Genomic DNA, 17778 nt, shown 5'->3' on the forward strand with positions numbered 1-17778 from the left:
TGTGGTTTTCAGCCAGACAATTAAGACAAGCCAAACTGCTGAGAAGCTCCAGCGTGAATATTTGTGGAACTATAAGACAGTCTCTTCAGGCCCTATGCTTGGAAAGCATTGTTAATTCATGGAAGAACATCAATGCTGAATACTGAAAGATTCCTACCTCCCAATGTAATTGCACTACATAAGAAATAGCAGAAGTAGGCCATCGGGCCTGTCGAGCCTGATCCGCCATTCAATAAGATCATGGACTCATCTCCACCTACCCATAACCCTTAATTCCCCTATTATTCAAAAATCTATCCAGCCTTGTCTGAAATATATTTACTGAGGTAGACGCCACTGCTTCACTGGGCAAAAAATTCCGCAGATGCACCACTCTTTGGGAAAAGCAGTTCTTCCTCATCTCCATCCTAAATTTACTCTCTTCCCACCCACCCCCCCCAAAAAAGCTTCAGGCTATGTCCCCCATTTTTAGTCTCACCAACATGTGGAAACAACCTCCCTGCCTCTATCTTATCTAACCCTTTCATAAGTTTCTATAGGATCTCCTCTCATTCTTCTGAATTCTAGCAAATACAGTTCAATCTCTCCTCAGTCTAACCCCCCTCATCTCTGGAATAAACCTGGTGAACCTCCTCTGCACCACCTCCAAAGCCAATATATCCTTTCTCAAGTAAGGAAACCAGAACTGTACGCAATACTCCAAGTGCGGCCTCACCAGTACCCTGTACAGTTGCAACATAACCTCCCTGATCTTAAATTCAATCCCTCTAGCAATGAAAGTCAACACTCCATTTGCCGTCTTGATAGCCTGCTGTACCTGCAAACCAACCTTTTGCAATTCGTGCACAAGCACTCCCAAGCATGGTAACTCTGGGGGGGGGGGGGGAGACAGCCTCACAGCTTCCAATATCAGAAAGCTATTCTGAGAGCATTAGCAAGATAGTCAGAGAAAATGTTCCAACACCACACTTACTGTGCACATGCAAATGTAGCTATCCAAACAACTACTTAAATATCTGGGGCAAACACTCAACTGGTCAGTATACTGCAGAGTGTAACTCATACATCTCTACCATCTGAACACCTTGCCATTAACTACAAGTCAGGAATGTGACAGAATACTCGCTGTGATGAATGCAGTTCCAACACCAACAGCACTGCAGCAGTTTCAGGATTCACCACAGCCTTCGCTCAGGCAAACAGGGTTGCGCAATAAATGCTGATCTTGCAAATGATACACGGATTCTAAAAACTAAGTAAGAAAAGTTCCTAAGATAAACACACAGGAGGGAATCAACCTGAAGCTGTGTGACAATGGGGAATCTTTTTTCTAAAGGACAACAAGGACTGAAGGAATTCTCTAAACATCCATTTAACTGTGCAGTTACATACCAGCCAACCTTATCTGTTATCGTAGCCGCTGACACCAGCTGAGTATATCAAGATAAGTGTGTAATACTGTCAATTACTGATAATTGCAGTCTGGAAACTGTATTACAATTAGTGGAAAATCTTTCTGCAGTTAGGTAATTCACTCGCATTTTTATTCATAATTTTATACAAATGTCAAAACAAAAACCAATCTGAGTCACATTGCAAGGAGACAAAATAGTTCCAGCTTTCCTTAGCCAAGGCCTGTTGAAGCAGCAATAATGCTGCAGTAATGAGGAGGCCATTCCGTATACTTTGCTTAAAATATCTGTACATTGTACTTAGTGTCCGCATTTCACTAGAAGCAAGACCGGTGCTTCTGATGAGGTGGTCACGTACTCATGGCTTTGACCGCTGGTTCTGTCTCCTGCTCATACTCAATTTCTACATATGGCCGCTTTTTTCGGATAGGCCCTTTCACCGGAGTCTTGCCCTTCAATTTGGAGGCTTCTACCTCCATTTCCTGCTCATCGCTGGATTGCTCTGATCCCTCCTCATCTTCGCTGTCCTCTAGTTTGTCCATGGCCTGTAATGCATGAAAGACCAGCTTCAGTTACATCTGCACTACTATGTTCTGCACTCATACACAACCCAGCCCCAGCCAGTGTCTGATATGAAGTGGTCCAGACTTTTAACAGTTTTACTTTTATTTCAAAGGTGCTGCCTCATGTTGGGATAAACTTTCCTAAGCTAATCTCTCCAGCTCCTTCATGCAATTACTCCTCACACATAAACAAAATATGAGGCTACCGAAGCATATGACAGTGGATCATCCTGCCCATTCATCCACTTGTCAATGGTCCCATCAGGTGGCAATCATATGTAGGATGCAGGCAAAGTTAAATATTTAGTTAACGTTGAAGGGAGAACAACTTGGCTAATTATGAACTGCTCTGGAATGTGCAGAGTGCAGCCTGTCAATGTATTTTACGTCAAAATAAATCTGACCAATAGAACATTGAGGGGTGGAAATTGTTATGTTGGCACTTAGTGGTAAATTAAACTAGACAAATGCATCTCATTTGGGATATTGGGGAATTAATTCAGAAAGAACGGGCACTCCACCCATACCCACATGCCAAAATTCAATTCCACCCAAGATCACCACTAAATCATTACCTCAAAGTCACTCAGGTCACTCTCGTCCAGTTGGTCATCCTCCACATATTCCACCTGGCCAACATCCTGCACAGGAGAGAGGGCCAAATATTGTCAGTAGTTCCACAAAACCCTCCAATTCCTGATCTGGAAGAGTGATTTTTTAAAAGCTCTGGATACATCACAGGAAACAGAGAAACAAAGAAAACCTACAGCACAATACAGGCCATTCGGCCCACAAAGTTGTGCTGAACATGTCCCAACTTTAGATATTGCTAGGCTTACCCATCGCCCTCTATTTTTCTAAGCTCCATGTAGCTATCCAAAAGTCTCCTCCCGCCACAGGAAATAACAGCTGCAAATTCCTTACAAAATGCAGGTAAATCTACATCCCACATATATCTAATTCACATCAACTAACTTTAAGTACAAAATGGTGCAGCCACCCTTACAGAATGCTGATATGAATTCTTCTGTGCAAAGTCGAGTTTATGTTCAGACTCCCTGAAGACTTGGCCTACCAACCCCCCACCAGGTGTGTGCCGCATCCCTTACCCACTCTCTACATTAATACCCATTGCCCCAATGTTCCCTGTTGGAGTTGTTCACTGAAGACTTTCACTGGTTTCTCTTGAATCAAAGTTGATAATGGACCTATACTTAAAGATGATGCTGGTTCATCCAAGGGTAGGGTGCTTGCTCACCCACACAATACACTTTAGCAAAGAAAGCACTGGGGAAAAGAAACATTAGCTGTCCACTCTAACTATGCCTCTCATAATCTTACACGCCTGTATCAAGTCACCTCTCATCCTTCTTAGCTCTAAAGGGAAAAGCCCTAGCTCACTCAACCTTTCCTCCTAAGACCTGTACTCTAATCCAGGAAGCATCCTGGTAAATCTCCTCTGTACCCTCCTTGTTTCCATATCCTTTCAATAATGAGGTCTAACAAGAGTTTTATAAAGCTGCAATATTACCTCACGGCTTTTGAGCTCCATCCTCTGACTTGCGAAAGCCAACACCCCATACACCTTCTTAACCACCCTACCAACTTGCACAGTAACTTTGAGGGATCTGTGGACTTGGACCCCAAGATCCCTCTGTTTCTCCACAATACCAAGAATCCTGGCATTAACCCTGTACTATAACAGATATCACCAGAGCAACCTCCAACTTCTATCCAAGTCAACAGGATCAGACACTAGAACAGAGGAGGTTGTACTCTAGTCAACTAATCTCCATACTTACTTCATCATCTTCCTCCGAAGAATCAGACTCACTCTCTGCATCTTGTTTCTCCAATGCTTTATCAAAAGCATGAACAGGAAAATTGTAGATGTCTTCATACTAATGAGAGAAAAAAGCATTAGCAACTTATCAAATGGGGAAAGAAAACTTCACATGTGGATCCCCAGATTTTCTTCTCCCTCATACAAATTGTGGCACACTGAGGGAATGAGAAAGAAACCAGCAGATCAATCAATACATTTCCCTAATATTCCATCGCAAGGTATGAGTATCCTATCATGTTCCTGCTCTAGGTAAAAGGACAATTATCTTGTTGGAATTTAAAAACCTAAGACCTTAAAAGCAGCCACTCACCGTCCCCTGCTTCAGTCGCTCCAGTAATTCCTTCTCAATGGCATTATCTAGTTGAGCTGCAATCAGAGCCTTTTCCTGCAAGACACCAATCAGGCTTATTACACTTCAACCTCTAGCAAAGAAACCAGCCACCACAATCAACAATGTGCACTGATAACTAGGAGAGCCGAGCATCTTGACTCAATTCAAACCAGGGATGGATGTCGAGGCACTGGCCAAGCCACAGAAGGAAACAGGACATCACAGGACAGAGAATCTGGAGATTGTTCTCCTTAGAGGATAGAAATCGAAGTGGAAATGCAATGAATGATTTTCACAAGAGTAAATTAGGAGAGCTCATTTGCAGTGGCAGGTACAGGAGTGATCAGGACACAGGTTTAAGACCAGAGTTTATAGGGTTGAGTGCAGAAGATAATCTGTGTTATGATTTGGGTGCCGTAAGTTAGTGAAAACAGTCAGAAAAAAAGTTTGGTAAAGAACTGGATACTATAACATTTTTTTTATAAAATCAAGGCTATGAAGAATAATCAAGGGGAAAGGGCATGCGATTAATGTGATGATATGTGGTTGATTTGATGTAAAATTCTACATCACGCTGTGCCCACAATATAACGACAAACATACTTTGGCTCCTTAAGATTGTTACCGTTGGGGATGATAGTGGGGACAAATTTCCACTATCTTTTAAATACTCCCAATGGGAGTCTCAAATAGCCTCTGGCAACCAAGTCCAGCTCCTGACCTTCACAGGTGGCTTAGATACTAAACCCAGTGGAACCATTTCTACCGACAGGAGAAGGGGCAAAGGTGGGTTATTGGCGCCAGCCGTTTTGGGCTCATCAGCCGTAGTCAGCAGCTCATCGAGAAGGAAAACTCAGATCTCAAACCTCCGCTGTCTTGCAGCTATACCCATTCACGGGGAGGGCTTCGGGAGTAAACCCCCAGGGAAAAATCCCTGATGCAGTCCTACGTTGAGCTCCACACTGACTGGCAACTCCTGCAACGCCAATGTTGCCAAACTATATCGGTCTCTGCCATTCCTTTGGATACATCAGCTGCGTGGAGAGGGGGAGCCTGCTACATGTTCAACAGCTTGCTCTCCATATCTTGCTGCCCTGGCTTGGGTATCGTGTAGACAGCTGGGAGGCAACATCCATGGTCAGCCTTCGCTGTGCCATACCAGTGACATTAGTTTTACATTAGATGGAGTTTGAAGACCAAACTGTCAGGAATTAACAGACAAAGACACATCACTATATTCATCCAGCTCACGTGACAGTACACAAGTATTATTACCTCTCTTCGCTTCTCTCGGCGTTCAACTTTCTTGCTTAAAGGTACCAACTTCCTCCTTAAGAAACAAAAGTTTTCAGTTAGGTGAAGAGAAGCTTCCTATGAACAGATCCTACCCCATCCTTTAGTGAATGGCACCGTGGAACACCAGCTGCTCACCACAGTGTGCCTTTTGCAGTAATTCTGAAAATATTCTGGGTTTACATCACTGGAGGGTTCTTAACCTTTAAACATCAGCTGCACGAACGGTTTGGTTGTACTCAAGATTAAAATTAGTTCTAGTAAGCAGAATCCAACGTGGGCTAAACAGTTACAACATCAAGTTCTTTACAAGGTGAAAAAATGTGGAAGCACGCTCAAACAGCCTGACATTGTAGATCCCAGTTCCCATCTCTGATCTTCAAAGGACTCCACTTGCCCCACACCCAGAAGCACAGCTCAAATTCTGATGAACCAGACACCAGACTTGATTAGGAGTTACTTACTGCCTCTTGAGAGTCAGTTTACGGATGCGGATCAAGTATTGGGTGATCTTGGTGAAACGCTGCTTGCACTTGTGCCTGATGAAGCGGGGCCAATAGATGAGGTGCTCATCGATCTGCTCCAGAGCTTTCTCATAATTTTTACTCAGCTTTACCTACAAAATATCGAGCAAAAAACTGATTAATCTTGTCCGTTAGACAAAGGGCTGCTGTTTATTGACTACAGCTCAGCTTCCAACAGAATCATACCCTCAGTTCTAATCAACAGCCTCCAAAACCTGGGCTTCTGTTTTTCCCTCTGTAACTGGATTCTTGGCTTCCTCACCGGGAGAACAGAGTCTGTGTAGATCGGAAACAGCATCTCCTCTTTGCTGACAATCAACATGGGCGCACCTCAAGGATATGTGCCTAGCCCACTGCTCCAATCTCTACACGTCCATGACTGTGTGGCTAGCCACAGCTCAGATGCCATCTATAAATTTGCCCGATGACACAACTACTGTTGGTGACAAGGTGGTGTACAGGCAGACCATCTGGTGGTGTCGCAACAACGACCCTGCACTCAGTGTCAGTAAGACCGTGGCATTGATTGTGAACTTCAGGAAGGGGAAGTCAAGGGAACACACACACCAGTCCTCATCGAGGGATCAGAAGTGGAAAGGGTGAGCAGTTTTAAGTTCCTGGGTTTCAACATTTCTGAGAATAAACTCTTCTTGAGCTTCTAGCCAGGTACAGGTATCGAAATCCAGACTGCTGGATCCAGAAGCTTCTACCTCAGGCACCAGTACCAGCAAGACTTTACGGGTCCCCTAAGATACACGAGGATGCTTTCCCCTGAAGTCAGTGCAATAGATTATCTGACTTACTAACTCACTAAGCATTTAACATGAACTCGACCGACTCTGTACAAACGATAGTACAAACTAGTAGATGATCAGCCATGATCTCAAAATGGTGGTGCAGGCTCGAAGGCCCGAATGGTCTACTTCTGCACCTATTGTCTATTGAGAACCAACATCCAGCTGACCCCAGAGGATATGATAGTCAGTTGTGTACTGTTCATGAGACTTCCCATTAGGGCAACTTGGCCCTCCTGTGCTCAAGATTTGATAAAGATACCATTGACCTTTTGGAACACGCCCTTCCACTGTAAGGGAAACCACTATGAACAAACAGACCAAGAGGCCGTGGGATTGCTCTTGTCATCAGCTATTGCTAATTTCCACATGGAGGACTTTCTGGAGAGGGCTCCGAGTTCATCACCCTTACACCCCAGATGCATCTTCAGATACATCGATGACACTTCGCAGTGTGGCCTCATGGACTCCAGGCATGAAACTAAAGAGGAACTCTTTGGCCTTGAAACTAAGCGGCATGTGTGACGTAAATCTAAACCTGCGCATCAGTCAGGTAACATCATCACTACTGTAAAGTATGGTGGAGGTAGCATGCTATGGTCATGCTTTTCAGCAACAGGGACTGGATAACCAGTCAGGGTTGACGGGATACAAGTGATCCTGGATAATAACCTCCGCCCCTGCCCTTTCTCTGTTATACTTTGCTCTGCCTTGTTACTGTTTTCACTCTGTACTATCTCTGTGCATTGTGTAATGATTTAATTTCTATGAACAGTCTGCAAGAAAGACTTTGATACACATGACAAGAATAAACCAATTCTAACTGCATCATGTTACTTACAGTTAAGATGCTGGTTTTCACGTCATACATGTAATATTCTCCATGAGTATGTACCTTATCCACTGGAGGTATTTACTAACCCTCCCCCCCCACTTCTACCCTCTTTATAACACAAGCATCAGGGTATTAAGGATTTGTCAGGGTCAGGATAGTGAGCAACAAGCCAGGATAAATTTTACATCACAATGCATTTCACACACAGGTAACCTAATGGGATAGAAGGAACCAGCACTTAATATTCAAAGGAGAACAAGATTCTCACCCGCTCCCACATCCGAGCTGGAAAGGCTGCTCGCTCTATTGCCTTCATGTACAGAAAACATTGACCTGAAGGACGGAAAACATCAGGTTTAACCTGCGACCGAAGAGCAAACACATTCACACCTCATATTAATCCCGACGAAAGGAGATGGACCACAACCCCAGCAGGAGGAAAAATTCACAATCTGAATTCAGAAATGGACAAAACGATAGGCAAACTCATACAGAAATACCAACTGCACCTAGTTTCCCTTGGACACAGGGTATAGGACACAGCAGCTTCTTTACATTGTGCGTTATACAAAACTGTTCAAGTTAGTTACGATTTGACTAGATTTACTGATAATTACATTACTAGCTCATGCTGTTGTTCATGAATAGTTTCGAGCTCTTTCTCCTTTATCAATCATATTAATGCAAGTGTTCACATCTGAAGTACAGTGACTGAAATGAGGCTGAGGATTTGCACTACAGAAAAGAGAGGTTTGGTCAACGGGTCAGTTGTCTTACCTTTCTCTTCCTTGATAGTTGCATACTGACTATTGGCGAGTGGGCAGGATGAACGATTACACAGACCCGTGATATTGTACTCATTGCGACAGAAACTCTGAGTTTTGGCTCTGCAAACAAAATAAGTAAAGTTAGAAGAAACTACAAAGTGCGTCACCTTTGCTTTTATGAATGAGGCAAAACATGGCAATTGAGTTCAATGTAGATAACTGGGAAGTGAGGCAGTCTGGACTATGGAAAGGGAGTACATTAATTAATAACAAACAAGAGAACATCGGCAGATGATAGAAATCCAAGCAACACACACAAAATGCTGGGGGAACTCAGCAGGCCAAGAAGCATCTATGGAAAAGAGTGCATTCGATGTTTTGGGCCAAGACCCTTCAGCAGGACTAGAGAAGAAGAGATGAGGAGTCAGAGTTAATAATTAATATAATTTTGACAACGTATTTAAAAGGAGACATCTCACTTTATATACAGGCAAATCCAAAGATGATAAAATAGATTCACATAAATGTTATTTTACGTGACACAGAACATGAAAACAAAACAGTGATTCACTTGTTAAGACAGAACTGCAGTAACTATTCACAACTCTGCTTGCCACGGTTCAGGAAATTGGGAAAGATGCTGGAAACATGAGCAGATGTTGAAAAAATTTGGACAGAGCATGGAAATTTTAAACTGCCTGACAGAAAATGGTGAGTTAACCAGGATCTTTTCAGCTCAGTGACCAGTTACATGGAATGCCTTAGGGATCAGTTCTAAGGCCTGAACTACTTACAACACTTAACCAATATAGTTCTGCTGCAGTCAAATTTGCCAATGACACAAAGGTGGGTGGGTTGGCAAGTTGTGATGGCACAGGGAGACGTAAACAGGATAAGACATTGTTGGTTGGAATATAATACGAGGTTAATATAGAAAGGAAGAATGAAAGCAATTTTTATTTAAATAGCGTTGTGATTAAAAAAAAAGTTTGAAAGTCTGGGAGCATGGAACACAAAAACATTCCATTAACTTATTACAGCAAATGATAAGTTAACGGAGCACTCCTTTATTGCAAGGAGTATAAAGATGGAGAGTCTTTTATGCAATTTTACAAAGCACCAGTGAAGTCGCAACTGAAGTACTGTGGAAAACTATCATCTCCACGTTGACGGAATAGCATTGGAGATGGTGCACAGTGAGCAGGTTGCATCTGCACATAATGGACTGCAGAAGAAAGAAGGGTAGCCTTTTGGGAAGAAGATTGTGAGAAGGACTGACTGGGTGGATGCTGAGAAGGCAATTTCACCAATGGGGTTATCAAGGATTAGGATTAATACCTGCAGATTAAGGCTTGTCAATCATGAACTTTTGGAATTCCTTCTTTTTGAAAGCTGTGGATACATTCACAGCAAAGAGTCACAGGCATTTAAACAAAGGAGAACAGGGAAATGGTCAAATCACAAACAAGAGAAAATCTGCAGGTGCTGGAAATCAAAGTAACACACACTAAACACTGAAGGAACTTAGAAGGTCGGGCAGCATCTATGGAAAAGAGTAAACAGCTAAAGCGTCAGGCCGAGACCCTTCATCAGGACTGGCAGGAAAGTGGTGTTGAGACCAAGATTTGACTGGCCATGATCTTACTTAATGGTGCTGACTGTACTATTCCTGCTCTTATTATTGATACTTCACAGAGATTTTAAGATATGGAGTTCTAATATAGGTATTATTGCTGGGAAACTGACCAATAATAGGGATTACAGATTCAATGGGATGCGACTTGGAAAGATAAGAAGAAATCTTTTCACTCAGTTATCTGGATCTAGAACCTAAAAGTGTGGTGAAATGTGATCTGAACAGGTAATTGAGGACAAGGAATGCACAGCATTAGAGACGAAAAAGCAAGGATTTAGGACTAAATCTGACCACTTCCTCCTTCAATCACTTTGGACACATTCAGCTGAAATTGTGTCTTACCAGGTCTAATTCCACCTGGCTTTGTTTTACTGAGGACGTGCCATGGCTGACTGAGTACATTCCCACAGTAACTGATCTGATAAATACAGTTACATGAATTAAGAGAGTAAGAGTAGATGCAGGGCTTGAAACTATGTGTCAACAGGCTCAATAAACCCATTAGAAAGGCTGGCTCTGTTATAACTGGACACGCTGGAGGCTGTGGTAGAACAAAGGACCCTCCGGAAAATCCCGGCAATTCTAGACAACGTTTCTCACCGTCTGCCTGCCACTTTGGCTGAACAGAGGAGCACTTTTAGTAATATACTTGGACTGCTTTACTCCAAAGAGCGCTACCTGAGGCCATTCTTACCCTCGGCCATTAGGCTCGATAATGAGTCAAACTATAGCTGGTGAAGTGATGACCCCCTCCTGTTAAGACTGTTTGAGGTAACAATTTTTATTCTTTCTTATTCCTCTTCTAATATTTGTATATCTGTGCATTTGTAATGTTACTGTGACTGTAATTTCCTTTGGGATCACTAAAGTATCTATCTATATAAAGTATATAAATGGAATCTAAAGTATCTATAAAGTATAATGAACAAAAGTTAGTAGAGGTAAGCTACCGTAAGCTACACAGAACTGTGCAGTACAACAGAAGGACCTTTGGCTCACAACGCTGTGTCAAACTAAATGCCTAACTAAACTAATCCCTTCTGTCCACACAATGTCCAAGCCACTCAATTCTCTGCACTTCCATATCTGCCTCCATTACAACTCTGAGCAGCACATTCCCCAGGTGGCCACCACTCCTTGTGTAAAAGAAACGTGGCCCATGCATCTCCTTTGAACTTATACCCGGTGCCTTAAATACATGCTCCCTAGTATTAAGACATTTCAACCCTGGGAAAAAGATCTTAGCTGGCTCTCTTTTGCCTCTCATAATCTTATAAACTTCCATCAGGTCTCCCCTCAGCCTCTGCTGCTCCAGAGAAAACAACACGTTGGTCCAAACTCTCCTTATAGCACCTGTCCTCTATTTTGTCTATTCCCAGGACCAAAATGCGCGGTCCGTGGGCACAATGAAGACGTAGATCTTGCTGCTAAATCAATATTAATTCCATCTGTCAAAGAACGGGGACCAATTCTTGCTCAGCAGCTGGGAATTGACACTACCATCATTTTTATGCCACAATCATTCATTTTTTTCTGGATTTCCCAACTTACCTGACTTTGTAGGAACAAAACTGTCTGTTTCCAATAAGATCCCAGATCACCTGGAAAAGAGAGACTTGTTTATAACCCATTTCACTCCATCTTCAGCTCTCACAAACAGAATAAAAACAGAAGGCAAAATACCAAAACTACAACCATCACTTAAAACACAAACAAGACAAAATCTGAGGACGCTGGAAATCCGAGCAACACACACAAAATGCTGGAGGAACTCAGCAGGCCAGGCAGCATCTAGGAAAAGTGTACAGTCGACATTTCAGGCTTTTCCTAGATTTCCAAGATTGGACTCAGAAGCCACTTGAGATCCCATAAATAGATCAGTAGAACGAAGACCATCATCTTCGACCTCAAGGGATAGCCACGACGAGAAGCCTGGCCTGTCCAATTCCTCCAGCACTTTGTGTGCGTTCATTAAAACAGAAACTCAGTGGATAAATCATTGCGGTTATATCAAGTGAAATCCTGAATATTCGTGCCTTCTTGAATGTAGGATTGAGATGATCTGGGGGGCATTATTGCTTTAAGACTGTGTTTGAAATCTTATTGGTTAAACAATACACATTAACATTTCAGTTGAATTCAAATGTTTGTGCTGATGCACCACGTCATAAAGGGTTAAAACACGTTGGGCAGTGATCGGTGAAGTAGAGTCTCCAGCACTGTCAGAATTTGTGCAGGATGATTCGTGGCCTCAGACGGTTTGACACCATGTACAGCAACAACACAAGAGGTACAGGATTGTTGTCTTCTCAGACAGTCCCTCAGGATCCAGCATAATTCGTTTCCACTCCCGTTCTGTGCTGACCAATGTGGGACTTGTAACACAGAGGGGGCAAAAGGTGCTTGCTAAGACAGGTGAATGAGCAGTTTCTGAGGTGGTGCTCTGCTTCTTCTAAGTTTAGCACTGGATTTCCTGTACCCAGAGGTACTTAGAGCCACACTAAATGCTCCTTTTCCATCCTTGTTAGTACTTTCAAAGACCTCGAGAAAATTCTCGTAAATGTTTCTGTAGAATGACTAATCTCTTCCTGTGGCAGGGTTTGGAAAAGAATAACTGTTTCTGAAATCCCTCATTGAGCACGGGGCCAAATCATCCCACCTCAGTCCTGGGGACAATGGTTTAACAGAGGGCACTCGGCAATGGTTCCGTTATCCTTCTAATGGATTTTTCACATACATTGTTGGTGGCACCTCTCCAGTGCTTTGAACTATCTGCTGGAGGCTCTTCAAGTCCCAGAAGCAAGGATCAGTGCTGACCAGTCCGACTCATATATACTCAATGGCCAAAAGCTGTGCAAGTGGAGATTCACATCCTGCGAGAGGAGCGCAAAGTTTGCAAAGAGACCCAGTGGTTCTCTGTGAACCTCCACTATTGGAGGGCAGCAGCATACAACGGGATCCTCGCTTTTCAGGCGCTGAGTGTCAGGTAAACGGGCTTCCCTGAACTCAAGGATTTCCAACCTTTTTTATGCCATGGGCCCCTACCATTAACCAAGGGGTCTGTGAACTGCAGGTTAGGAACCCCTGCATTAACAGGTGAATGACAATGGAACTAACTCTCTGAATGTTTGCAAACATAAGTTCACGTACAGTACGCATGGACTTACGGACAACAGTCAAAGCGAATGGCCATGCATTTCATCGCAGTACTCATGATCTTGTACTGCGTTCAGTGTACATATACTCTCTCTTAATGACCAAAAAGAAAGAAAAAAGAACTACAGCTGGAACTCTGAATTTAAAAAAAAAACACCAGTACAGTATATACTCAACAGGTCAGGCAGCGTTTGTGGAGAGACTGCAGAGGCTCGGGGTGTAGAGTGTAGAAGAGTGGGCTGAACTGGAGAGGATGTCACTGTAGTATAGCGGCTAGCGCGATGCTACTACAGCGGGGAGGGGGGGGGGGGGCGTCGGTGTTCGGAGTTCAATACCGGCACCCTGTGGAATGCGTGGGTTTTATCCGAGTCCAAAGATGTAACGGGTAGGCTAACGTCATTGTAAATTGATCCGTGATTAGGTAGGGTTGAGATCGGGTTGGTCGGGGGTTGCTGGGCAGTGCGACTCGAAGGGGCCTATTCCGCGCTGCATCTCTATAAAAATAATAAAATGATTAGACTTAGAATCTGTTTGTCTGGAGCGCCAGAGACAGGGACAATTTAGTATTATATTGAAGGCACAGATAGGGTAGATAGTCCCCATGTTCTCCTAGGATAGAAATGTTAAATACTAAAGGTCTGAACGGGCAGCTGGTGGAAACAGACACAATATTGAACAGCAGAGATGGAGGGATATAGACTTTGTGCAGATCAAACTGGCAATGAGGCTGAAGGGCTTGTTCCTGTGCTGTAACCCTCGAGGTCACAGGGAAAACGTGCCAACTCCACACAAACAGCACCTGGATCTCTGGCATTGTAAGGCTGTGGCTCTACTCGATCTAATGAACGATTACGACATGAAACACAGCCTGTCTCTTCCCCACTACACGAAACCCGCTGAGATCCTCCCAGATCTACTGGTTTTATTACAATGCCAACGATGGCCGGGGAGACCAGGGCCGTTCACTATCACCCAACCCCCGCCCCGCCCCGCCCCTCCCCGATCACAGGCTATCCTGACTCCGGCTTGCCGAGCTCCTTTCCCCCCCGGCCGCCGGCCACTCACATCGTCGTGCTGCATCGTGTCTCGTTACCGGGCCCGGAGGCGCTCACACACGTTGTCTCAGACGGCTGCCATCTTCGGCACGCTCGGACCCTCGCGAGAGCCGGGCGCCGCCGATACGTCACCCTTACGTAATGCCGCCTGCTGGCCGCCCGGGGGCGCTGCAGCCGGCGCAGGGCGGCTGAAATTTTCCTGAAGGTGTTGGAAACCTGAAACCAAATTAGGAGGCTCATGGATTTAACACAACTGCCTCTTTCCACAAACTCCGTCTGGTCTTTTATTTTTCTTTTAACCTTTAATGGCAGTAGGCAGTCCAACGTAAAGGTAAATTACCACCAACGACTGCACTGGGGTGTGGTGCAGAGAATTGGGGGAAAAACCTCTACTACTTTTTTAAAATGAAAGCTAAAATTACCCCAAAAAAACCATTAGATTGTAAATAGCTCAACCTTAAATTGTATTAAGGCATGTTTAGCATAAATAGAAGAAGAATTGACTAATTGTAAAATTTTCTCCCACTGCTCAGTGGGTATAAGACAATGAAGTTCTTTTTCCCATTCCTTCTTAATTTTTTTTGATACTTCTGGCTGTATTTTCATGATCATATTATAAATGGTGGCTACTAAACCCTTCCGGCAAGGATTCAGAGCTAAAAAACAATTCCGTAATGTCCATTGGACATAATTTCAGAAAAAACTGTAACGTTATTCAAGCAATTTCTAACTTGCAAGTATCTAAAAAAATGAGTTTTAGGCAAATTATATTTATTAGATAGCTGTTCAAAGGACATAAAACTATTGTCTAAAAAAGATCATGAAAACATTTAAGGTTGTACATAGGGCTCACATGTCTAAGGATAAACTTGCTCGATTTTATTCTTATGTTAATCCAACCTGTGACAGATGTCATTCTGAATTGACCCACATGTTTTGGTCTTGCCCCTGCTTGCAAAATTATTGGAAAGATATTTTTGGTATTATTTCAAAAGTTCTGAATATTAAATTGCAACCGCATCCTATTCCTGCAATTTTCGGTTTACCAATGGTGGATAATAGTTGTTTATCCCCCTCAGCCCGGCGGATGTTCGCATTTGTTACGTTAATGGCTAGAAGATCTATCCTATTGAATTGGAAAGAAATTAATCTTCCAACCATATTTCAGTGGTTTTCTCAAACTATTTCTTATTTGAGTTTAGAAAAAATTAGAAGTGTTGTTTTTGACACTTCAATTAACTTTGAAGAAACTTGGAGACCATTTATTCAACATTTTCATATGAGCTAAACTGACTTTTCCTAAACCTTACTTTTATTATCCTTAATTATTTGGATGGAGGTACAGAGTTATTGATGCTGCTGTGTATATTTGACATAATGCAGTGGCCCATATTGGTTAGGTTTTTTACTTCAAGGGTTTTTTTTCCCTATTTACTCCTTTTTTCGTAATTACTATGAGTTTGGGAGGTTATATATGGATTATCATTTATTTGTATTTATACTCTAACCTATTAATTATGTATTCTCAAACTCTCTGTATCTTTGTTTCTCTTAAGTTTGTTTAAAATTAATAAAAAGATATAAAAAGAAAGATTGTAAATAGCTCGCCTGGTCTCCCCACTGGTCCTAACAATTTATATTTGTTCTTTGTTATTAATGTCTAATTATTTAATAGTTGCGCATTTATATGTGTGTTTAAAACGCTTTCAGTCACACACAGCAGTTCTATAACACAGTTCTGTGGGTGTCAGAAATACTAGAAAATTCAACGCTGGGCAACTATGGAAATAACAGGGCTGTTAAACCTCATCAGATGATGCTTATCTGAAAAGCAGCCTACAGTGCTGCTTCAATAACTTTTTTATTACTCCTGTGTATACATGCAACTATCTAACAATTACAGCACGGAAACATGCCATCTCGGCCCTTCTAGTCTGTGCCGAACGCCTACTCTCAACTAGTCCTACTGACCCGCACTCAGCCCGTAATCCTCCATTCCTTTCCTGTCCATATACCTATCCACTTTTACTTTAAATGACAATACCAAACCTGCCTCTACCACTTCTACTGGAAACTCGTTCCACACAGCTACCACTCACTGAGTAAAGAAGTTCACTAGAATCTGTGTATCATTTGCAAGATCAGCATTTATTGCACAACCCTGTTTGCCTGAGCGAAGGCTGTGGTGAATCCTGAAACCGCTGCAGTGCTGTTGGTGTTGGAACTGCATTCATCACAGAGAGTATTCTGTCACATTCCTGACTTGTAGTTAATGGCAAGGTGTTCAGATGGTAGAGATGTATGAGTTACACGCTGCAGTATACTGACCAGTTGAGTGTTTGCCCCAGATGTTGATGATATGGACCTTGGCAATTAAATTGACATTTAAGTAGTTGTTTGGATAGTTACATTTGCATGTGCACAGTAAGTGCGGTGTTGGAACATTTTCTACGCTCCAAAGAATAAAGACCTAACTTGTTCAACCTTTCTCTGTAACTTAGGTGCTGAAACCCAGGTAAGATTCTAGTAAATCTCCTCTGTACTCTCTCTAATTTGTTGACATCTTTCCTATAATTCGGTGACCAGAACTGTACACAATATTCCAAATTTGGCCTTGTACAATTTTAACATTACATCCCAACTCCTATACTCAGTGCTCTGATTTATAAAGGTCAACATACCAAAAGCTTTCTTCTCCACATGAGATTCCACCTTCAGGGAACTATGCACCATTATTCCTCGATCACTCTGTTCTACTGCATCCCTCAGTGCCCTCCCATTTACCATGTATGTCCTATTTGGATTATTCCCACCAAAATGTAGCACCTCACACTTATCAGCATTAAACTCCATCTGCCATTGTTCAGTCCACTCTTCTAACTGGCCTAAATCTCTCTACAAGCTTTGAAACCCTACTTTGAAATCCACAATGCCACCTATCTTAGTATCATCTGCATACTTACTAATCCAATTTACCGCCCGTGGCGGTTCCACACTCAACCTGATGGGGCAAGGGTGGTCATTGGGGTGAGGGAAACACTGGGTTCATTTTTGCCCCTGTTGTCCAAGGAAGCATGCACCATGGTCACTTCGTCTTGGATCCCCCGATGAGCAGGAGCACCTCACACCTGATGGCCAGCTTCTTCCCCAATTATTGAGAGGGCCCTCCCCACAGTCCCTAATCCCATTTTGCTTCTCCCGTCCACTTCAGCTAATTCTCGTCATCCACCTCAGCCCTTTCTCCGAGTCCGGTGTGGCTGGCTGAGAAAGGTAAATGCTGAAGAAACAGCAAGGTTGCTGCCCAATGGCCACAGGGACCAAAACCACCTCAGCTCTTCTGAGCCAGTTCCTCAGCACCTTTAGGTGATCAGATCTGGCGGTGAAGAGGGGTGAGTCACTCAATTGGTCGGGCTAGTTCTCAAAGAGCATGGCCTCTCTCTTTGTGGACTTAACCCTGACCACTGATGACAACTCAAGGACACTGACAAAGATCACTTTTCCCTTCAGTGAGTTTGGCGGGGGGGGTTGGTGGGCATAAAAATTGACTGAGAAAAGGGATATAAAGA

General features: G+C 43.1%; 1 protein-coding gene across 1 annotated transcript; it reads right to left on the bottom strand.

Moving 5' to 3' along the window:
- Positions 1-1522: 1522 nt before the first annotated feature.
- mak16 (MAK16 homolog (S. cerevisiae)) lies at positions 1523-14360 on the bottom strand. Its single transcript, XM_059967065.1, has 10 exons — positions 14223-14360; positions 11553-11602; positions 8376-8485; positions 7867-7931; positions 5910-6061; positions 5428-5482; positions 4132-4206; positions 3778-3876; positions 2551-2616; positions 1523-1957 (listed from the first exon to the last, which is right to left on the bottom strand). The coding sequence occupies exons 1-10, from the start codon at positions 14235-14237 to the stop codon at positions 1763-1765; spliced, it is 882 nt and encodes a 293-aa protein (XP_059823048.1). The 5' UTR covers positions 14238-14360; the 3' UTR covers positions 1523-1762.
- Between the last annotated feature and the right edge of the window lie 3418 nt (positions 14361-17778).

This window comes from Hypanus sabinus, chromosome 1, assembly GCF_030144855.1.
Source record: "Hypanus sabinus isolate sHypSab1 chromosome 1, sHypSab1.hap1, whole genome shotgun sequence".
Classification (NCBI taxonomy): domain Eukaryota; kingdom Metazoa; phylum Chordata; class Chondrichthyes; order Myliobatiformes; family Dasyatidae; genus Hypanus; species Hypanus sabinus.